The sequence below is a fragment of the Dendrobium catenatum genome, unplaced genomic scaffold (assembly GCF_001605985.2).
Source record: "Dendrobium catenatum unplaced genomic scaffold, ASM160598v2 fragScaff_scaffold_390, whole genome shotgun sequence".
NCBI classification, from domain to species: Eukaryota; Viridiplantae; Streptophyta; class Magnoliopsida; order Asparagales; family Orchidaceae; genus Dendrobium; species Dendrobium catenatum.
This window is the reverse complement of record NW_021318852.1, coordinates 5,593,446-5,616,882: the sequence shown is the minus strand read 5'-3', so window position 1 is coordinate 5,616,882 and position 23,437 is coordinate 5,593,446. Positions and strand designations below refer to the sequence as shown.

The 23,437-nt window shown below is 33.6% G+C and overlaps 3 protein-coding genes across 11 annotated transcripts; 1 reads left to right on the top strand and 2 right to left on the bottom strand.

Annotated features, from left to right (window-relative positions):
- The first annotated feature begins 627 nt into the window (after positions 1-627).
- On the top strand, positions 628-4,849 carry LOC110097586 (pentatricopeptide repeat-containing protein At4g13650-like). Of its 4 annotated transcripts, none has more exons than XM_028694031.1 (3): positions 628-897; positions 1,035-3,873; positions 4,441-4,849. In XM_028694031.1, exon 2 carries the CDS (start codon positions 1,077-1,079, stop codon positions 3,792-3,794), a length of 2,718 nt encoding a protein of 905 aa, XP_028549864.1. In that variant the 5' UTR covers positions 628-897; positions 1,035-1,076; the 3' UTR covers positions 3,795-3,873; positions 4,441-4,849. The 4 variants fall into 4 exon arrangements, with proteins under 4 accessions (XP_028549864.1, XP_028549865.1, XP_028549863.1 ...); XM_028694032.1 differs by having other exon boundaries at positions 4,429-4,849; XM_028694030.1 differs by lacking the exon at positions 4,441-4,849 and adding an exon at positions 4,146-4,385.
- A 503-nt stretch (positions 4,850-5,352) lies between these two features.
- LOC110097584 lies at positions 5,353-6,723 on the bottom strand. Of its 3 annotated transcripts, none has more exons than XM_020824059.2 (3): positions 6,651-6,723; positions 5,823-6,162; positions 5,353-5,723 (listed from the first exon to the last, which is right to left on the bottom strand). In XM_020824059.2, the coding sequence occupies exons 2-3, from the start codon at positions 6,117-6,119 to the stop codon at positions 5,574-5,576; spliced, it is 447 nt and encodes a 148-aa protein (XP_020679718.1). In that variant the 5' UTR covers positions 6,120-6,162; positions 6,651-6,723; the 3' UTR covers positions 5,353-5,573. The 3 variants fall into 3 exon arrangements, with proteins under 3 accessions (XP_020679718.1, XP_020679719.1, XP_020679717.1); XM_020824060.2 differs by having other exon boundaries at positions 6,538-6,675; XM_020824058.2 differs by lacking the exon at positions 6,651-6,723 and adding an exon at positions 6,315-6,637.
- An 8,673-nt stretch (positions 6,724-15,396) lies between these two features.
- On the bottom strand, positions 15,397-21,281 carry LOC110097595 (chaperonin-like RBCX protein 1, chloroplastic). Of its 4 annotated transcripts, none has more exons than XM_028694027.1 (6): positions 21,076-21,281; positions 20,910-21,004; positions 20,722-20,839; positions 15,936-16,051; positions 15,790-15,852; positions 15,397-15,688 (listed from the first exon to the last, which is right to left on the bottom strand). In XM_028694027.1, the coding sequence occupies exons 1-6, from the start codon at positions 21,218-21,220 to the stop codon at positions 15,617-15,619; spliced, it is 609 nt and encodes a 202-aa protein (XP_028549860.1). In that variant the 5' UTR covers positions 21,221-21,281; the 3' UTR covers positions 15,397-15,616. The 4 variants fall into 4 exon arrangements, with proteins under 4 accessions (XP_028549860.1, XP_020679734.1, XP_028549861.1 ...); XM_020824075.2 differs by having other exon boundaries at positions 15,936-15,952; positions 20,694-20,839; positions 21,076-21,278; XM_028694028.1 differs by having other exon boundaries at positions 15,936-15,971; positions 21,076-21,278.
- Between the last annotated feature and the right edge of the window lie 2,156 nt (positions 21,282-23,437).

Here is a 23,437-nt window from a genome sequence, read left to right as displayed (position 1 = left end):
GTTGCATAACGTGTCTTCTACAATAGCTTGTAGGAGCTTACATCTGCTATATATCTTTCATCTTTGTATGCAATGAATCAGCGTATTTTCTTGATCATTCATCATTAACTATGAGGATGAATCGACATCTACTATACACAGTGTATATTTTCATCTTTACTTACAAATGACCTGCAAGAGCGCTGCCCCTTGACAGACCCTGCAACTTGATCGGGCAGGTCAAACCCCGCAAGGGGGCACTGCCTGCTCAGATCCCTGATATATTCCCTAAGTATACTGAAAAAAAAAAACTATAATTCATTCAGGATGTAGCTTTTTTAACTTCAATTCTTTCTCTTTCTTGGCATTTGCGTACCGACTTTTAGATTTCGCATTGTGTAGGCATATCATCTACTTAAAGAATGAACGTATCCCTCCACATCATTTTTCATCTTCATCGGCTCTTTCTCATATTTTTGTTCACAGCAGATATTAAAAATTTATTGAGCTAAAATCCTATATATTACGAAGCATTCACGGTTATTTTCATTAAAAAAAAAATGTCAACCCTAAAATCTAAATGTGAAGGGGCCGAGTCCATATATATATAAAAAAAAGTCTATAGAGCCCATAAAGATAAAAATTAAAAACAAAATCCAATGAATAACTTTCTCCAATGAAACAGAGCAGTCGCTTGAGGTAGTTGCAGGTGCGAGTGTTTTACAGGACCCCCAACCAGTTCTATGCTATGATTTGTGGGAAAAGAATGTAATTGTGATCGGTAGCAGCAATGAGTCGACTGCTTTGAGAGAAGTAAATGAAATATATATATGACGTTTGATATGAAGCTTAGATTCCGCGGGGGGAGGAAGGTGGAATGGATAGAGAAGGCTGGAGATTTTAACAGGATGGTTGCAGGTTGATTTGATCTTGCAATTTTATCTGTTTTTCTTAACACTTGATTCCCGTCCATTCCTATTTCTTTTCCTGCAAATTCAGCATGTTTTCATCACAATAAACCACTCTACTCTTTGTGCTTATTGCTTAATTTGCAGGTTCAGAAAAAAATAAAAAAACGCTCATCTTGGATACTTTACATGAGACTGTCTTCATATATTCACTACTTATTAATTAAATCCCAAAGAGCTCTAGGTCAAGTAAGCTATGGCTTTAATAGCTTGCCTTCATCCGTTATTCGATTCTTTACGGCCATGGTTGCTCCCCAATGCGGACGAGAGGGAGTCCAAGCCACCACCTGCTCCAATCTCATCTCTGTTCTTCGGTACACCAAAACTCACCGGCTGCTATCTGTTGGAAAGATGGCCTATGGCTTCGTTCTTCGATCTGGGTTGGAATTTGATGTCTATATTTCTAATAATATGCTTTGTGTTTACTTGTCATGTGGTGCTATTGTTCACGCACGCCAGATGTTTGAGAAAATGATTATAAGAGATACGGTTTCCTGGAACACCATGATATCAGGGTTCGTTAGCTTGGGGCTGTTTAGAGAAGGATTTGTTCTCTTCGCCGAGATGATTCGATTGGGAAATCTGCCAACCCATCCGAGCTTCGTATCCATTCTTGTTGCATGTGCTGAGATGGGAAATTCAATATATACTCAGCAAGTTCATAGTTGCATCATCAAGTTTGGTTTTTCTTCTTTTCCTTTTGTGGGAAACTCGCTCTTGAAGGGTTATGTGGAATATGGAGAATATGAAGATTGGTTGAAAGTGTTAAACGATATGCCTGTTTTGGATGAAATTTCTATTCAGATTTTGTTGAGAGGATGTGTTTGCCATAAAATCTTCGGTTTTGCTGTTGAGTTGTTCAAGTATTCATGCTCCATCGGCATAGATGTTAGCCCTTACACTATCACTAGCTTAGTAAGCTTATGCTCGAGTCATGATAATGCCAACTTTGGTGTCCAAATTCATGGATTTTCCCAAAAAAATGGCATGGTTATGGATGTTTCTGTAGTTAATTCTCTAATAACAATGTATTCAAGGACCTATACTTTACATGATGCAGAAGATTTGTTTGAATTGTGTAGTTCAAGAGATATAGTTACCTGGAACTCTCTCATCAGTGGCTATGCGTATAATGGGGAGGGTGATGCTGGCTTTGGCCTTGTTCAGAGGTTGCTCTCTAGTGGAATTTTGCTGAATGAATCTACTTTCCTGAGCTTCCTGTCTTGTTGTGCTGCCATTGGTGTCCTTAATAATGCAAAAAAAGCGCATGCTTTGATTCTTAAACTTGGAGAAGGCTTTGAGGAATGGACCGATAATGTTATATTGACCATGTATTGTAGAACTAGAAGTATAGAATATGCAGCTGCCACTTTCCAAGCTAGCAAAGTTAAGGATGCCTTTTCATCAAATTTGATAATGGGGTTATATAGGAGCTTTGGCCGCCATGAAGAATCGATAAAGCATTTTCACATTTTCCAATCACAGGGTTCTCAGGTGGATGACATGATGTTTTCTGGTGTCCTTTCTAGCTGTTCCAGACTGGGATTTCTAAATTTTGGATGCCAAATTCATGTTTGTGTTATAAGGATAGGTTTTGATAAGATTTCTCACCTCAAGAACTCTATTTTAGAACTATACTCTCAATGTGGAAGAGTGGATGATATGGAGAGGATTTTTGAGGAATCTGAGACACTTGATTTATTTTCATGGAACATGATGCTTATGGGATATGCCAACATTGATTTATTCCATGAGGCAATTAGTATTTGGCATGAAATGTTAAAATTGGATATTGAGCTTAATGAGTTCTCTTACTCTGCTTTACTGCATGCATGTTGTCATACTGATGTTCTGTTGATTGGAGAGCAAATCCACACTACTATCCACAAGATAGGGCTAACATTTGATACAACACTAATGAATTCTTTGTTGACCATGTACTCAAATTGTAGACAAATGGAGAAAGCTCATTTGGTCTTTGAGGAGATCTCTTCACCAGATTATGTATCATGGAATGCCATGGTTTCAGGTTACACACAAAATGGATTTCCAACAGAATCTATTCAACTTTATGTAAGAATGAACAAAAATGGAATTGAGACAAATGAAATGACTTATGCAAGCGTCTTTTCCTCTTGTTCTTTGCTTGCAAATCTGAAATTGGGTTTTCAATTCCATGCTCAAGCGGTCAAATGTGCATTTGATTTAAGCTTACCTGTTTCAAACTCACTCATCACTATGTATGCCAGATGTGGTAGCATACATGAATCATCCCAGATTTTTTGCAGAACCCTGCATCCAGATCTAATCACTTGGAATTCAATGATAAATGCGTATGCCTATCACGGGCTTGGAAAGGAAGCAATTTCTGTGTTTGAACAAATGAATAATTTTAGTGAGAAGCCCAACAGTGCAACTTTTATAGGTGTTCTTTCTTCTTGTAGCCGTGCGGGTTTGGTTTCAGAAGCTTGTTATCTCTTTAACATCATGAGTGAAGTTTATGGTATTGTACCAGGTGAGGAACATTATGCTTGCATTGTTGATACATTATCCCGGAATGGTAAATTGTGGGATGCTAAGTTGTTTATAGAGAGTATGTGTATTAACAATTGCTCCTTGGTTTGGAGAATATTATTAAGCTTTTGTCGACTAAATGGAGATGTAAAGCTTGGTGAGGTGGCAGCAGAGAAGATAATTGATTTGGAACCATGCGATTCAACTCCATATGTTATCCTTTCCGACTTATATGCTCATCTGGGTAATAGAACTATGAAGGATCATTTGAGGAACTTAATGGAGAATAGAGGAGTGAAGAAAGAGACTGGGTGCAGTTGGATTTCTAGTTAGATTTATTCAGTCAGTTATGCTTTGGGGACGCAAGCACAAGGAAGCAGCTTTCAAGAGCTCGGATCACATTGTATAAGATGTAAGTTTCTCAATTAACTTTTTTCCTCTTTTTATAACCATTTGTTTTTTTATAAAGTAGCCTTAGTTATGTTTATGTTGAAACAATGTAATCCAAAATTAAGGAATCAGTACGTTTATCTTTTATTCATTATGGTGAGCTCAAGAGTCCTCATCTTATAGGACAAGCAATTGTAAGTATTCCCGCATTGCTTGCTTTGAGACAGCCTGAGGCTGCAAGGGAAGTGCCTGAAACATTTTCAAACTCTGCTAATCGGGTATTTCTGAATTCAGACGAGCTGTTGCTTAACATCCAGGACCTGATTTGGAATAGACTGAAGAAATATTGGTAGAGAGAAATTATCCTTGTTCCACATTGGTCGATCCACACAGCTTGAGTAGATTTTTTGGAAGCAATATTTGTTATCCCAAAAAATATTGCATTTTACCTTTTGTCTATAATTTGATATTCTTTGAGACAGCTATCGTTTGAGAATTGTGAAGGCATCTGTGAATTGTGAGTTGTATTTTGTCGTTACACTTATTCATTTGGTTCGTCTGATCAAGTTATCATAAGAAAATAAATCAGGTACAACAAGTGGCTAGCCATGAAGCAACTTGGTATTTGTGAAGCTTGAAGTTGTCCAAAGACACTACTCGCTAGAGTCGAGACTATTCAAGTTGCCTAGGAGAGAAGATTCTACTCGACCTTGAGTACTAAGCTAATGATCTCATAAATGGGAATTACAAAGTCATCAATTCATGAATGTTATTCGCTCTCAGAACTCGTCTATTCATCAAGATTACTAGCTAAGCCAACTAAGGGTTCTCGCCAGAAGAACTCATCAAGGGTACTCACCCACAATAATTCTCCTTCATCAAACAAATATTATCCATGCTCATCAGCTACAAGGCTATTTATACTTAGCTCAATCATGTTGTTATGAATTGTTGTATCCCTCTTATAACATCGACTTTGGTCATCAACTATAAATAGAGTTAAAAGGTTGGGAATGGCCGTGACACAACTCTATTGTTTTGGACGAATTGATGTTCCATTGAAATCTTGCACTTTTCTCTCACTCTGCATCATTTATCTCTCTATGGTGTCAACTAAATTTCTTAAGATGTGCTAAAAAGAATCTCCAACCTAACCCTTAGATTGTTAGTACTCTTTACAGACAACATTTAAATCTAACAATCATGTCATTAGACCAAAGCTTCATGGAAACCAAGAGTTAGTAATATATTTCAATAAGTTTTGTGGTCATTGAAGTGGAAATTCAATATGTTCTGTTACTGTTTCACATGCAACAAATTTTGCAGAAATAGCTCAAGTTTATGGGCAATTTCTTTGTTTTTTTTAAACATTCAACGCATTGCTTTATTTTGTTTTACATCCCATTCTGTCATTCATTCTTTAATTAATCTTAGCTTATCTTTGCAACAAAAGCTGCACTTTGATGGAAATACTGATAACTAAACTATATTGCAGATAGGTTTTGCAACTACGAAATAAAAATGTGATCCCGCAAACCAGATAAACCACTCATTGGAATTGTTTCTGAGAATAAAAAGTGTTGCTAATATAGTTTCCTATCACATTGTGATGACGATCTCTCTAGTGCAACTGAATGGCTCTGATAATGATAGCGATAGCTTATTTTACTTAGAAATAAAGTACTCCCACTTTAGGCTTGTGTTTTGACTGCATTTGGGGGGCTACGGACGATCACAGGCTTGTTGGTGATGTGAAGGCCAGTATATGCCTTCTCTTGGGCAAGGGAGTAGAGGTGCAGGTTGAGCAAGAAAGGTAGGAAACCTCTGCCCTGGCATCAATACAGACAAATTAGGAGTTGTTGCCAGAACCTCCTGTAAATTCAGGTAGAACTTATTAGGAATTAGGGTGATATTTTGATTACAGATTTGGAATTAGAGTTCAAACTTAGCTGAAACAGGAAATGAACTTACAGATTTGGAATTGACAAGCTTTCCGTTTGATTGCAACTGATATTGTTGTCGATTCACCCCAAATGACACTTGACTTTCGTTTTGAGACTGCTCTAATGATTGCCTTGGTCTGATTAAATGCTCGAAAATTGCCATGATGAGGAACATGGATATCAAAATTGCAGTGGCTACAAAACCAAACGAAATTGCATTCATTGATGATCCTAAATCTTTCCAGGATGCCTCTTTATCAGCTGTTGTTTCTGTTTGAGCTTGGTCTGTGTTCCACCTGTCTGATCTTTCCCAAAAATTGATCATATTCGTTGGTTTCAACTTTACAACAGATTTAAGCTCCTCATATCTGCAGTAAAATTGATAATGAACTTAGTAATGGTAGTTGAGAAAAGGAAATTGAAACTAAAACAACTCTGAACAAAAACAGAAAAGATTTCTGAATCTGAACAGTTGCATGAAAGAAGGAAATAAATATCAGGCACTTTGATAAATCCTTACCATTTCAGAACACAATGATAGCCTTAAAATTCAGAAGAAGGAAAAAAAAATGCACGACTTGCTGCCCAAGGAAAGAATTGCTTGGAACTCCAACTGGGCAAAGTTATACTGTTCAAATCTCTAATAAATAAACAAGTGGTACAGAATCTCCTGTCAACTCTAATACTCTTCTACTCATAATTTTCTAACTATTTTATCAAGATAATTAAAAAAAAGAACATACCAGATATGGCAAAACTCTCACAAATAAGGATAGTATACTGCCTTTAAATAAAAATAGTCACTCCGGCATTATGATTTCAATAAAAAAGATAAAGATTAGTGGTAGGATCCTACATGCTTCACACCATCACTGCTTGAAAGAAAAAGCTGCCATATATTCTAAAAAGACTTCAATGAAACAATAAAAGTTGCATTCAAATTAAATAATATGAGGTCTTAATAATTAAATGAAAGAAGCATATAAACCTAGAGATCTCATTCCTCAAATTCATAATTTCGTATTAGATTAGGGTTTAAAAATATAATTAGCGGTGCGTCTCAATCAATCTTGATCAACCTTGTAACATGATTTCCTCAAATTCCTTACCTTGATGATTATTGTAACCTATCAAAGGGCCCATTGGCTTTTGTCAGGAGCACGAAAGCTAACAGTTGAATTATCCATTGCCCATTGGTAGAGCACATGGAATCAGAAATGAAAAATGCAAAAAAAAAAAAAAAAAGGCAAAGGGGAGACACAGAATTCAAAAGTATGGCAAACAATAGGAGCACCCTTTGCTTCAAAGAAATAATTTATGATAGGCAAACAGTAGAAGCCATTATTTAAAGAATGCATGGCTCCCTAAGCCATTAGAACATTATTGGTCTAAATCAACATGTCTGGCGAGGAACTTTTTTTTTTTTCCGACATTTAGGTCATTTAAGACAAACTCGCACACATAACACATACACAAAAACTCGAATCCAAGACCTCTTAGTTGGAAGCCTAAGCTCTCGACCAACAGGCTAAGGTGAGTTGTGTTGGCGAGGAACTTGAGAGCAAACGTTATATTTTATTTTATTTTTAATTAATTTATATATGGGCATGGAGTTTCAACAGTTGCAAAACTTTAATAAGTTTGGTTATTTAGTTTTAGTTCATTGTTATATTTTATTTTTTATTCAATTAACAGGTTGAAATTAAATAAATTAAAATAAACAAGAAACTTAGCATTAACAAATAGCATGTGTGAGAATTTGTTCCTAGTGAGGTAATGGTCATATCAATCTATTGGACTGTAGCTGTAGTAAAATGGAAAGGAATAATAGCATTTTGGGTCATTTCACTATGAAAAGCAAAGGATCGGACCCTGTAGACTGTGTGTGGGCACTGGAATAGACATTGTGGGAGCAATGGAATAAAATAAATTACCGTTTTGATTCTGTCCCTCCTTCCTGTATCAAGAACCCAACATCAAGAATCATTCAATGCCTTCCTTTTTTTTTAGGGTTTAATGATAGAATCATTCAATTCGTAAGTGATTGAAGTTAAAAAAACTTGGTGCACTAAATAACAAACATCTCAATCTGCAAAGAGAAATAAATCGCTCAACTTCATATTTTCTATATTTTTGTTATGGTTTAGAATTTCTCTTCAATCTTCTTCTTAAATGGCACAAGACTGTTCTACTATTTAGACTGACTGAATGATTGGCATGTCAGACAGCTTAAAAAGTGAAATATAATTCAGCTTTTGCTTTACTCTGTAAGTTTGATGGACTAAACAAAAAAAGTAAAGGTACGAGCTTGTAGTGTTCCCAGGTGATTAGATAGTGGGCTTCACATGTCGCACCCTCTTCAATGCCAAAAAGCTAAAAGGATTTCTATTAAGAAGTCTATGTTCATGTCTTCTATAATTGTCCTGGCTATTGTTTTCGTGCAATTATCACATCTTAATCATTTGATTTATTTTAGAAGATTTAGATTGAATCCTATAGCAATTTTATACATAAATTTTGAATCCGATTACATTCATCTAAATTTTCCCATGCGCTCCTTCAACAATAGGAACCATTTTAGCATATCAAGTTGGGCTCTTTGGATTTGGGTAAGAATATCTTGGACCTGCATTGATCCATTTGCCTTAATAGATTGTCCCTAGTATGGTATGTCCTTGGTTTGACCGCAATTACATGATTTTGACTATATTGACTAAGTTGTGACCAGCTTGGTGTGTATGGTGTCAAGCTATTCGATCTTAGAAGAATTTCCAATAAACCATAAGAGTATGCAAACTTCACCTTAAATCTTGAAAGCCTAAATTCTAAATCCCTAATTTTTTAAATAATTAGTAAATCCTTCTATTACCCTAGTTTCTAAATTACTCTAAACCTAATCCATAAATTCTAACCCTTAAATTTATAATTTTTAACAACCCAAAATCCTTAACTCTTTAATATATAAGTCTTTAATATAGCTACAACAACATCAAGCCTTTATCCCATTACGTGGGGTTAGTCGCATGAATCTTTCTTCTCCATTGTCTTGTTTAAGAGTCAAATTATCATTTAAATCTAATAAGAATGTCATTTAATATTTTCTAGCCCTGTCTTTTTAGGTTTACCTCTACCTTTCTTAATATAGGTCAAATCTAATACATATACTCTCCTAATCGGGTCATCAAAATACCAACATTTTATATGATGAAACCATCTTATCTGCCACTGGATCTACTCCAACCTTTTCACGTATATACTCGTTTCATATTAGGTCTCTAAGAGTGAAGCCACTCATCTACTTATGCATCCTCATCTCTACAACACTTGACTTACTTTTATACTTTTCTTTTAATGACCAACATTCTATGCCATAAAGCATTGCAAGTATCACCATCATCTTATAGAATTTTTCTTTAAGTTTGAGGGATACTTTTCTATCAAACAATACACCTGATGTATTCCACCACTTCAATCATCCAACTTAAATACTACTAATAATATTCCCATATATTTCACCATCACTCTGAACAAATAGACTCGAGATATCAAAAACGTCTACTATGATTAACGATTTAATCACTCAAAATCATAACCCCCCCCCCACTAGATTTATTACTGCTAAAATTATACACTATGTATTAGATTTTTGATCTACTCAAACAAAAACCTTTAAACTATAAAGTTGACCTTCATAATTCATGTTTACCTTCAACTTCCTCTCTAGTCTTATCAACAAGAAGAATATCATCAGTAAAAAACATACATCAAGATATAGCCTCTTGCAAATGTATAGTAAGAGCATCCATGACTAAAGCAAAAAAATATGAGCTCAAAGTTGATCCTAAGAGTATTCCAACAGAAATAGGAAAATACTTGATCAAACCACCTTATGTTTGAACACAAGTAACAACTCATGCATAAATATCCTTAATGACTTGAATATAAGCATTATTAACTCCTTTTGTTTTCTAGAACTCTCTAGAGCACTTCTTTTAAAACTTTATCATATACTTTCTCTAAATCAATAAATATCATATGCTGATCATTCTTATTCTCTTTATACTTCTCCACCAAACCTCAATAAATGTATAGCTTCCATGGTAAACCTACCTGACATGAATCAAATTGATTTTGAGAAATAATAGTATCACATCATATAACCTATCCTCAATAGCTCTCTCCCATGGTTTTAAGTATGATACATTAACTTAATTTCTCTATAATTCAGACACTCTTATGCATCACATTTATTCTTAAAAATAAAAATCAACACATTCTTTCTCCACCCATTTGTAATCTTTTTAGTTTTCAAAATAATATTGAAAAATTTCGTAAGCTAAGAAATTCATTAATCTCCTAAGCATTTTCACACCTCTATTGAATAACATCATGTCCAACAGCTTTTTCACACTTTATTTTTTAAAGCTCCTCTAATTTTGATTTTACCAATATGCTGATAAAAATAAAAATCTCTATTTTTATTTGGGATGCTAAGATCACTAAAATCAATTGTATTCTCACAATCTTAAAAGCTTATCAAAATATTTCATCCACCTTTGTTGGATATCCTCTTCTACTAAAAGTATTTTTATCTTCATCCTTAATGCACTTCACTTGAATTAAATCCTTACTAACTTATACATACATACATACATACATATATATATATATATATAATCCTACTTAGTATATAATCAATTATATAAATCATTAAAAATATAATTCTTTGCATTGTATATTACTTTCTTGGACTCCTTACATATCTCTTTATATCTTTCTCAATTTTTTGGTTTTTTTATATCTAAATCAATTTTTATATATTTTTCGAACTCTTACATTTAAATCAAATTTTGAGCTTTTATATCTAACAAATCCTTTTTTATATACATATTTTGGTTTCACCAACAACTATTTTTACTATTACGAGTTTTTCATTTTGATACTTAAAGCACATTATTTCCAACATTCTTAATATTAATGGCTAAGTTTTCTCACATAATATTAGCTTCTCATGCATAATCAAAATCTTAAGATCTTGAATTTTAATCTAAAAAATATTTTTGTTAGTGTTCTTTAAATGGTCTCATCTAATCCTAGGTCAATATTTTATTTTATTTTTTATATTTTTCCCCTTTATCTTAAAGTCCAAAACTGATAGGTAATGCTGGGTACATAAACTTTGACTCGAAATAATTTTATAAACTTTGCAATCTAAATTATCTATTTTTCTAATAAGAAAAATATCAATCTAAATTTTATTATATTTATTTTTATAAGTGAGGAGATGCTTCTCTTTTTCTTAAATAAGGTATTAACAATTACAAAATTATAAGTTAGAACAATATTTAATATGATCCTATCACCTTCATTAGTCACTCCAAACATATAGCTACCATGAATACTTTTAAAATATTATACCTCTTTACCGACATGTCTATTTAAATATCCTCGAATAATATTTTTGTATTAATTTTTCTAACTTCTAAGACATTCCAAAATTTGAATTTTAAACACATATTTAAATATACTTAATTAGCATAAGCATTTATAATATTAATAATTTTAACATCAATAATGATCTTTAAAGCTATAATTTAATTTCCAATTCTATTAATTTCTACAATATTCTCTTTCATTATTATATATAATCACACAAACATCATTTCTAGTATGACTCTTGCTTGGATATTGTAGTTTAAATCCTAAACTATCAATCTCTTTAGCATTCTCTCCAACCTAATTAGTTTCTCGATTGCATAGAAATGTATCTTCTTCTAAATCATAATATCTATTAATTTTATTAATTTTCTTGTAAAAGAACCTATATTTCAAGTTTATATCCAAAATTTTAATTTTATGTACTAGTTTCTTTGTCCACTTCCATCCACGATGTGGGAACCCTTGCTTATTTAACATTATACTCGGGCATCAATGCAACGGTGTAATAATCCATATTTTGACCCCGTGAATCGGCCCTTGTACACTTCTCATTTTATTCATGCCATACAACGAGCGCATTGCTTCCAGAGAACGCCCTAATATTAACATAATGTATTAATTGATTCATGTCATGATTATTCGACAAGTTTGACGTTAATTGTCGATTATCTAACGTAGGGGTGTCAAAATGGATCAATAGGTTGGGTTTGAATCCGTCTCGAAATTGAATGAACCTAAAATTAACTCGATTCAAATCCAATCAACCCAAACTCAACTCTCTAAATAAATGGGTCAAAAATTTAAATTCAAGCTCGACCCACTAAAAACCCGAATTCAACCCAATAACCTATTTTAATTAAAAAAATAGCTTATTAGTTTATTAATCATAAAATTTAAGTTAATAGAAATAAAATAAGAAAATTATACTAATAAATAAATATATATATATATATATATAAAGCAAGTCAATTTTTGGTTAAATTGGGTTGGCATGTTGACCCGAACTCGACCTATTTAATAAATGGGTCAAATTGCATGACCCGAATCTAACCCATTTTTTAAATGAGTATACTCGAAACCAAATTTTTTAGGTTGAGTTTAGGTCGGGTCATTTATTGACAGCTTAACCTAATATGACCCTTCACTTTTCTCATCCAAGGCAGGCATGGGATATGATAACGACTATGTTATATAAGTCCTTTATATAACTAAAATCTATAAATCCCTCTATTGCACTTCAAATTTTTGCACTTAATCAAGATCGCTCATGTGACATGATACCATAAACAGGTCACATAAGTTAACCATCCCAAGTCATGAGGACCATCTACTTCTAATATCCAATCAAACTAGCTACTTCTGATTCAACGTAGGTATCATTGCCTTAGCAATCTTGATTCCAACAATATGGAAAAAAAGCATTTGTCCTTATCAACCTCGGTGTAACCACTCTATGTGACCAACTTTCACTAGCAAGATCAAACTCCTTTCATCTGACTCGAGGTTTCGAACCTTCAACATCTAGTTGGCTAGCCTTGAATATCATTCAAGCATTTTTTACTCCTTCAATAATTCACTTCCAAGCACATCCTCGTTTACATCAATAACCATGATCTATTGATATATCATTCATTTCCACCTATGTATAACAATGTAGCCTTGACATAAGGCATTACACAACAAGGTTGGGATTCCACTATATGAGATTCCTTTAGTCTACCCAAAAACCCTCTGCCATGAGTACCTACCATGATTTGAGATTAAGGCTTCGTTTGGGACAGTTTTTTTAGTGCTTCTTAAAACGGAGTTCTAGTACAAAAATTCAAAATTTTGAACTAGAACTCCGTTTAAAGAAGCACTAAAAAAGCCGTCCCAAACGAAGCCTAACTCTCTCCCAACTTGTCCAACTAGAAAAAGCCCAACACATGGCATGCACCATATCCATATCGACATGTATCCCTAAGGAGTGATTGTCAACATGTGTAACTCATCTCCCATTGTCATCCATCATGGAGATTCCCTTTTAGGTGTTGTGGTTTCTGATAAATAAGCCAAACTCCAAATCGTATAGGGGGTATGATGATATTTCCCTAAGAGAACTACTTGTTGGGATAGAAGTTATTCTTGTAATATCCTTTGTGAAAAGGGATAACTATAACATTCTATTGCAATATTGAAACATTCCTTCCCTTATAATGGAAGGCCAATATGTTCGAACAACTTAAATCTTCAAGTTTCTATGTGATGTGCATTCTTTTCCTCTTCCTCTTTACTTTCTCTCTACCTTAGAATAATAAATTTGGTTTAACAACTCTTTCCCCTTCCCAAACATTTGAAAATTTTATCATGTATCATTCATAGATTTTATCATTCACATTTTTTTGATGCTTTTAATAAAAAAGTCTATCTTACAAGAAAACTATTACAATGGAAATTCTACTAATGACTCTAGTTGAACTTCCTCAACCGCCTCTTCTTGCATCTTTAGGTAGTTGCATTTCTAAGAGTTGCTACTTCCACGCTCATTTTTATGATTACCACTCAATTCTCCCTTCTTGTTATAACAAATGTGATATTACATCACTCGTTTTCCCTAAGCAACCATAAGGTCAATGACTCTAATTCTTCAAGCAGCAAGCTGACATTAAAGGATTCTCCTTTTAAATATTTGATTGCAAAAAAGGTTCAAGAAGTAATGATGGGTTTCCTAAAAAGTGTTAAAATAGATAAATGCCAATAAAATAGTAATGCTCTATCCTATTTGCTCCACCATGAATATTCCCCTCTATTTGTCACTTTCACCTAAAAATAGGTTGATATAAGGTGACAATGAGCAGTACTATTATTACGACAAATAAGCTACTTATTAAGATATTAGTCATTTTTGTAATATCTACTCTCTTATTTGTATATACTATTACTTCTCCCTCTTGCAATATGAAGAGAGTTCCATATACTCTTTTGACATCAATAAATAGTAGTGCTTTCTCCTCCCCATGCTCCAAGGGAAAGCTTGGCCCATGGGAAACCTAAATTGCCCCGTGTGGCCTATAAGGGGAAATTTCACTAATCTTGATGCGAGCAATTAGACAAAGGATGCCATTGAGACTGCTCCAGTGAGATTTTGCAATGAATGTGATAAGCATGATGATCACGGCTAACATGATAATTATAGTTGCCATGAAGAACACCACGTCAAGTTGGCAATACATTGTCATTCTCTCCCTCACTTTATTATAGACATCAGTGAGATCTGTGTGGTGATTCAACATAGAAAATATTTCAAATATATGGCTTAGATTTATAGAATGGTTTTGCTCACTTGAAAGATGCAAAGTGTAAAGTGCAAGCATCATTGAACATTGCTTTAAATATACATAACAGATTCATGGACCTACGAATTCTCCTTCCCTGCACTTAAAAGAAAAAAAAAAACATCTCAAACCCTCCAAACTCATGATGCAATACTTTTATTCAATATTGTTGTTGGATTCAAAATTGATTGTGGATTATACCGAGCACTCCTTGTCGCATCCTCAGAACTCATCTAGCTACGCCGCCTGCTACAAGATCTCGGCATACCCATTGCATCTCCCACACCGTTGTTCTGCGACAACAAGTCCACCATCTCCATTGCAAACAATCTGATCCTTCAAGCTTGCACCAAACACATTGAAATCAATCTCCATTTCATACAAGATCAGATTACCTCCAAAGCTCTAATCATTCACCACATCTCAACCATCAATCAGCTCGCCGACATACTCATGAAAAATCTACCCATGTCTCGCTTTCATCACCTGAGGGACAAACTGCATATTCAAAACTTAGAATCCACGGTATGAAGGGGACTAACATAAGCAACAGCACATGTACTTTATGTACCATCCAAAATTGAATAACAAACTATTAAAATCCTCACCGCACATCAGGCTTCTATGCATGTATTCACTACCTATAAATACCAATGTAATAAGCTCATACACGGTTAATGAAAAGGTAGAGAAATCCCAACATCTGCTACTGCATTCTTCTCTGTTTTACAACCTGCACATTTCCTCTAACTCCACCATTTAGCATTCATTTAATTCGAAGGAAAAAGCTTCTTGAGAAATATGAGGAAATACTGAGAACAAAAACCTTCCTGCATTGCACATTGGCGAGAGCTAAAACGTAAAAAATGGGAACTCTTCAATCATTTGTTTCAGCACAGCATCTAAATAAACTTAGTAACTTTGTATCTTTGACAAGGATTGTACACTGCATTCCTGCACTAATTACATGGCAAGCATGTATTACAGTACCCTCAAATTGACAGAGAATATATACGCACACACAAGCCTTTTAGCATGCTTAAGTTCATGTAACAATACTGGTTCCTCCCTAGTTATCCTCTATGTGGCTCGTTTCCTTTACATAGTCTCTCATAAGCCTTGTATTGGATTCATCAACCATCTGTCAAATATGTTTTAACTTGTTGAAGTAGCCAGATGGAGTAATTTCTAAAAGAAATTTAAAATTAATGGTCAGGGTTTCTGGCGGTGAGAATTTCTGACCTTATGGGCTAACATCTGCAAGTTGTCCCACTCAAAATCTCTCTTAGAATATGCAGATCGAACCTGGATTGTTGAAATTTTCCAGCTTATAGTTTTCTAACTGAAACTCAAGAATAACTATTATTTACTGGAAAGATGAGACTAACCTCCATAATGCGCAGGGCTGCAAAATAAATTAAGATCTGATTAGTATGAAAATTACAAACATGAAGCCAGATTTGATGACGGGTAAAAAGGAAGATGCTCTTGTAAAGTTTCTGGACTGTAAGTAATCAAAGATAATTGAAGATGCATATAATGTTTATTATTGCAAATTTGTTGCGTCCCAGAGTACATTGCAGTAGAACACTTAGAGGACCTTGACATTGCCTGTATTGGTGAGCATGTTCTTCGTTTTTTTAAATGTCTGCCACGAAAGTACACCCGGGAGGTTTAATTTTGTGATTAAAACTATTCGCAAAAACGTAAAAATTTGAGAGATAAAAAAAAATCCAATTCATAGCCAGGTATTACATGAAATACAAACAACACAAAGAGAAAGATTGTTTTGATGAAGTAAACCTACTTTATAAACATTTCATGAAGAAAAATAGAGTTGTGCGGAGCACACCCTACTTGATAAACGTTTCATATAAGGCATTTTATTTCATATTGGCCTCGGATGTATGTTGGCCTTAGCTGTGCATTGATGATGGGTGCATTGTCAGATGCTGTACAGGTTAAAAATTAATGAACCAAATTTAAAAAATATATAATTGCTCTTTTATTTAAAATTTGCATTTCTCTTTTTAAATCTTAAAATTTTTGCATGTACCCGGACAAACGCATCAAATTCCTAAATCTAAAATATAAGAATGTCATGCAAGCTATAAAATAAAAGTAAACTTAAATTTCAAGTTCAATCATTCTCGGAAGGTTTGAAGTGGACAAAATATGAATCTAATATACAAGCATGAAATCCATGAAGTTATTTGGTTCTATGTTAGCATTAGACCTTCAATATCTTTTACAAAGAAAATTCATTACAGAATGCAAACCCTCGAGATCAACGCTAGTATAACAATTCACAAAATTGATACTCGAACATAATCCTTTGTTAGCAAACAAATTGAGTTGACAATGTTAAAATAATAAAATATTTGAAACTCTAATGATAGCTATATTGACATAAAATCTCAACCGAAGAGAAATTTATTTTAAAAAATGCACCCAATTTTCAAAATGAGTTACTTTGGTCCAAATTTTTTATTAAAATACAAAAAGCACAAAATTTCAAAAAATTTAACCTATTCAAATGAAATTTATCATTCAAAATTTAGAGCAAAAATCATCCATCTTTCGTTTGTCGAGGGTAATAAATTTGAGGATAACCTCAACTCAAAAAGGATTGAAGCGGATGTCATGCTTGCTTTATCAAGTACATCGTTACAATTTAAGGTGTGGGATGATATATCAAATATTGATTATTGAACCCTACCTTTTATTTAAGCAAAATGGATCTTCAAAATACTTCATTCACAATGCAGCTAGGATATAGTGCTAACATCCAACTTGCCAATGTCATTATAAATACTGGAACTCTAAAGCCACCATCCAATTTGTTTTGGCTTGGTTAACCAATAACAAGCATCAATTGATCATAATTTGATCATGGATGGTGTGAAATCTACCAATTTGTTGTGGATAACTGCAACAACTATTTCAAATGAAGATTGAAATGTCCTTTATAAAAACTATAATGCATCTTCATTCAAATCATTTGAGGGAGTTCTTCTAGTTTTAAAGATAGCATGAATTCTTTAAGAAAATTCAAAAGTGGAGTCCTCCAATATTGACACACAGCGCAACTCTCCCACAACATCTCTACAAACCAAAAACTTTGGTCAATACTATTTTTGGATACACCACAACCCTCGCCTCATGTTTTTGTTGCATATGGGCTTGCACTATAATTTCTTTCGAGTAAATTGTAACCCCTATTCTTTGTTTTTCATAAACACAGCTCTCAATTAAGTCATCATTATCCATATAAACAACGTTAAGTTGTTAACCACCAGTTTATGCTGCAATTGCTAACATGTTATCTCCCAACATTGTAATTGAAGGATTTTTTAACTGATCATTCTTCTTGCTAAAAAAAGTACTACATCGACATACATATACTAAAAGAGTGCCTAACAAAGAAAATAACTAACTAGCTAAATTCTCTCCTAAATTTTAGCAAGTAGAATCATAGGAGAATAAGTTTTTTCTAAAAAATAAAGAAATAGAATCATATGAGAAGATCATAATTGATCTCTCTTTTTATTCCTAAAATAAAAATCATAGGAGAATATCACAATCGATCTCATCTATTATTCTTAAAAATACTTTCCTAAAATAAATTCTCTAACTTTGACTTTTAAATATTCAACACTCCCCCTCAAGTTGGAAAATATATATAATATAATCCAAACTTACAAATTAAGTCTTCAAAGTTAGGTCTAGGTAGAGCTTTCGTGAGAATGTCTACAATTTGTGCTAAGTAGGAATGCATTTTAATTTAACAGTTCAGTAGTCACCTTCTCTGTAATGAAGTGTCTATTAATTTCAATGTGCTTAATCTTGTCATGATGCACGAGATTCTTAGCTATGCTGATAGCTGCCTGATTATCACACATCATCAGAATAGGAGATGAATTCATTGGTCCCAGTTCACTAACAACCTTTTTTATCCAAATCCCTTCGCAAATTCCTTGTGCCAAAGCCCTCTATTCAGCTTATGCACTACTTCTGACTACCACTAATTACTTCTTACTCCTCCAGGTTCCAGGTAACAAGATTACCCCAAACAAAAGAACAATACCCAAAAATTGATCGTCTGTCAATGATGTTCTCTGCCCAATCTGCATCTGAATATACTTCAATGTCACAATTCTTTGTCTTTCTGAAGAATTGGCCTTTCATGGTGTCAACTTCAAGTATCTAAGAATCATGTAGACTACTTCCATGTGTTCCTTTATAGGATTGTGAATGAATTGAATTGCAACATTCACTGCAAAACCAATATATAGTCGAGTGTGTAAAAGATAGATCAGACGTCCAACAGTCTCCGATATCTCCCACTACAAATGTACTTTCTTTCTCGACGTCAAATTTCTTCTGACTGTCCATAGGAGTATCAACAGGTTTGCATCTAACTATACCAATCTCTTTAAGAAGATCTAGAATATATTTTCTTTGAGAAACAACAATGCCCTTTTTTAATCTAGCCACTTCCATACAAGGAAATATTTAAGATTTTCAAAATTTTTAACTTCAAACTCTTCCGACAAATACTTCTTCAATCATTCCCAAATAAAATATTATCAACATAGACTATCAATATAAAAAAAAATTTAGCATGAGATTTCTTGACAAATAAAGTATGATCAGCTTGACCTTATATGGAGCCTAGCTTCAAAACAACCTTTGTAAATCTGTCAAATTAGGCTCGATGAGATTTTTTAAGGGTGTAAAAGGACTTCTTGACTTTGCAAGTCTGATTCTTTGCTATCCCTCTTTCAAAACCATGTGGAATTTCCATGTAGATTTTCTCTAGCACGGTTGTTGCTCCCGTGAGATACTCAGCATTTCCCTTATCGCAAATGAACAGCAACACAGATTGTGACCACTACAATTAATTATGGTCATTTAATTTGTGTCATGTGATGAGAATAGGAGAAGAATCACTGCCACCAAGGTTTGGAATCTTTGAACTTCTTTTTGATTTTGGTGCCGTGACGTCTGATGTTTATGATGAGGCTATTTTGTATTGCAAAGAAGAAAATGAGGGAGGAGAACGAATAAGGTTGTTGGACATATAGAAGACGAAGGGCAGGACGAATATGCCAGAGAGAGGCGCCTGAAGGTATTAGGGTTCAGATAATTAGTTTAATACCATAGAAAATTTTTATTTTATTATTTTTCTTGTTCAAAATATATATATTGCATCTACATTTATATCCTAAAAGAGCACATAATAAAGGAAATAGCTAAACTAGCTTAATTATCTCCTAAATTTTAGGAAATACAATCATATGAGAATATTTTTTTCTTAAAAATTAGGAAATAGAATCATAGGAGAAGATCACAGTTGATCTTTCCTTTTATTCATAAAAATACTTTCTAAAAATAAATTCCCTAACTTTGACTTCCAAATATTCAACAATATTGATGTTTTTGTTGCCTATGGACTTGCATTAAAAGTGCCTTTGAGTGCATTGCAACCCGCGTTCACTGTTATTCATAGCCAAAACTATTAATAAATCATCTTTTCTTGAATCAAGAACATCAAAAAGACATCAACCAGCATATGTTGCAACTATTGACACCATATACTCCTGCATTGGATTGAAAACTTTTCTGACTTTGCAGGGAAGGGCAGCAATTCATAACTCTTTTTATAATAGTAAATGCTGTTTAGCTGCGCAAGGCCCTATGATTATGAGATTTTCCATGCAAAAAAACTAATATCCGTATTCTTTGGTTTTCTTAATTAATCATGTGTAAGATAAATAAATTAAGGCAATCAAAATTGACCCTCCTCGATCTCCTAGCTCAATGTCATACATGCAACAATAGTGATGCAAACAAAATGCTTTGCTAAATAGATAATTCAACAGTATCCAGCAAAGCAGAATCCTTTGTAACTTGCAAAGAGTCAGGTGAAAGGCTTTAACAGTAAAAAAATGCATTTTAACATGTTTTTGCGTAGTCAATTAGATGTGTAGGCAACTGATGAAAATGTCTTTAAAAAAGAACAGAATAAATAGTAACAAAAAAAAAGCGAATTCCTTGCATAGGTATTCATAAATGGACAAATTTAATCTCCCCATTAAAAAATAACAAATTCTCCAAACAATTCAGGTTTAAGGATTATGTACTCTATTTGATTCAAATTATAACTCCAACCTAAGCCTTTGTGCCTTGGAGATTCCCGCATCAATCTTCTGCAAAACTGATCGCCATCATTCAAGGAATTGCGGCTTACAAACTCCATCAATTCCTCGTACGCTTCCCGATTGTAACTCTACTCATCAAGGGAATGGATTCATCAAATTAAAAATATATTAAGACAGGCAGAGATGATGATGACTAGCCTGAAGCTGTGAGAGAACGATTTTGATAGCAACGAAGGTGAAGAAATGGTGAAGGTTCGCAGCGGCCTTCGCTTCTGGAGATGCTTCGCCAAACCCTGAAACAGGCGCATTTCAATGGTGGCATAAGGCTTTCAAAATGGAGAGCATAGGAGAGTTAAGTGATTACCGGGGACAAACATCTTCTGGCAGCGAGAAGGATGGAAGCCTACGAGCTGCCGGAGGTGGAGAGAAGAAGAGCGCCGTGAAGACTTGCCGGGCAAGACGATTGATAAGGATGGCGCGCGCAATAAGGAAGCCAAGCAGCACTCCATGGCAGACACAAATTTTGGCTGAGGATATCCTCGCGGCCTCGCCAAAATTTTTGGTGAGCATAAACCTTAATTTTTTTTATTTACAAAATAAGTTAATTAAAATTAAATCAATAATTTAAGATGAAAAAATGTCTCTCTATGCCTCAAATATCCCCTTAATTTATTTTCATGTAAAAATGTCTACTGTAATATTAAGAAAACTTCCATCTTACTAAATATGTGTAAGACTATGAGTGGCAATATTTTAACATATAAGCCCAACATAATTTTGTGACAAAATAAATTCACAATTCCAAGACAAAGAAGGCTTTGGATCTGACCTCCCTATGAGTAAGACTTGCGGTCTCACTTGAAGAAGGCTACATATCCTAACTTAAGCGCTCAGCTCAATTAGGCAATGCTTACATTTTGATTTTGAGATTGACTTTGGCTGAGTCTAGTGCCCTTGTAAACATGGCGGCTCAAGAAAACATCTTACTTTGTTTGTCTTCTAAGTTTATTTGTTTAGTGTCATGAGCATTTAATTTCCTATTGTCAATATGTATCCATCAATTTGGTTCTTAGAGTGAGGTAAGTTTGATTTGATTTTGATGTACCTTTACAACCTTAGTTTTGGAAGTTAAAAAAACATAAATTTGATTTGGTATATTTTTTATTGAAATTGGGATATACTATCCTTAAGAGAATGTGAACAATCATTTGTTTGAAGGTAAATATTTATGAGACTTGGCTAATGCCTTTAGAAAGAACTTGAGCCTATCATGCGAGTACTTTTATAAGATTTTTTCATACTAATTAAGTGCAAGACATCTTAACGAGTACATTATGACTGAATTCCTTGGTGTCTTAGCTATTTATGTGGTGTCTCAACAATGACATTGGGGAGCTTGTGAGTTCAACAATGACATTTTGGATTTATGTTAGATTATTTAGTTTTGATCATTGTGCATGGCATTGACTTGATTTTGAGTTTTAGTTTCAACATTTTTTTTTTCTTAGAAGCCAAGTTGTTTATTCATTTGTTATTTAGACCTTTTATGTTGTGTATTCAATATTATTTAATTTGAGAAATGTTGAATTCAAAAATACTTCGTACAAGGAAGAGTGTCAAATTAGTGCACAAGGTGACTCAGAGCATATTATGTCGTTCTAGTAATGTAGAGCCTATTTTAATCAAGGATTGTGCATGCTTTTGTCTAATTATTTAAACAATTAACAATAAAATATTGAGCTATTAGGGAGAGCATAGTTGATTATCCCTTTGCATTTTCTTAGTAAGAATTATTTATATTTTATCGCTTTGCATAACTTAGTCGAGTTTTATGATGTAATGAAGAGTCCTAATGCATATATAAGAGCATAGGCAGATAACCACTTTGGATGAGGATAAGTCCTACAAATAATTGAGCATATAAGCATCAAGGATGTTGTTTAGAGAGTTTGTTACACCCCATTTTGATCCCCTTACAACTAACCTGGAGTATAACGAGAAGAAAAAAATCTAAACATGCCCCTTCTTACTGACACCAATTATGGACTACTTATATTAGAATCAGATGAGTAAAAAGTAATCTTTTTAAAAAATTTTAACCTATCAAGCTTTATAATTAACAACAACAAGCATGTAATATATCTCAATTAAACCTTAAATATAATGCACATCTCAAAAGAAATACAGAACTTTAAATTTTATTTACATATCCCAAAAGTCTTTGTACATCCTCCAGTTGAACATCTATGTACACTCAAAATATATGTACACCAAAAAGAATAGTCACCCCTTTCTACAATTTAGTGTCATACTAGCTCCTTTTCATTTTTTACAATACAACCACACTACTAATGAGCTATGACTCAATGAAATACACATGTATTGTATAAAAAATAATAATTACATTTATTTTGACATTTAATTTTAAACACATTAAAATTCCTTACTAATCATAAAAAATGCACCACATCACTTCTTATCTTATTTAAAATTCAATATATTTAGATAAGTCATATAATGATTATAAGTTTTTGCACTCTCTCAGCTTACCAATTCAAGGTTGGGTCTGAATTCACAACTTTTAGAATTGAAGCTGCTTTCTCATTCAAGATTAGGTCTGAATTCCTAAGCTTATCTTTCGTCTTTATTTGTGCGGGCTTATCCCTCATATATGACTTATTTTACTTTTCACATATAATTCATTTTTCACAATCATATTGTATGCT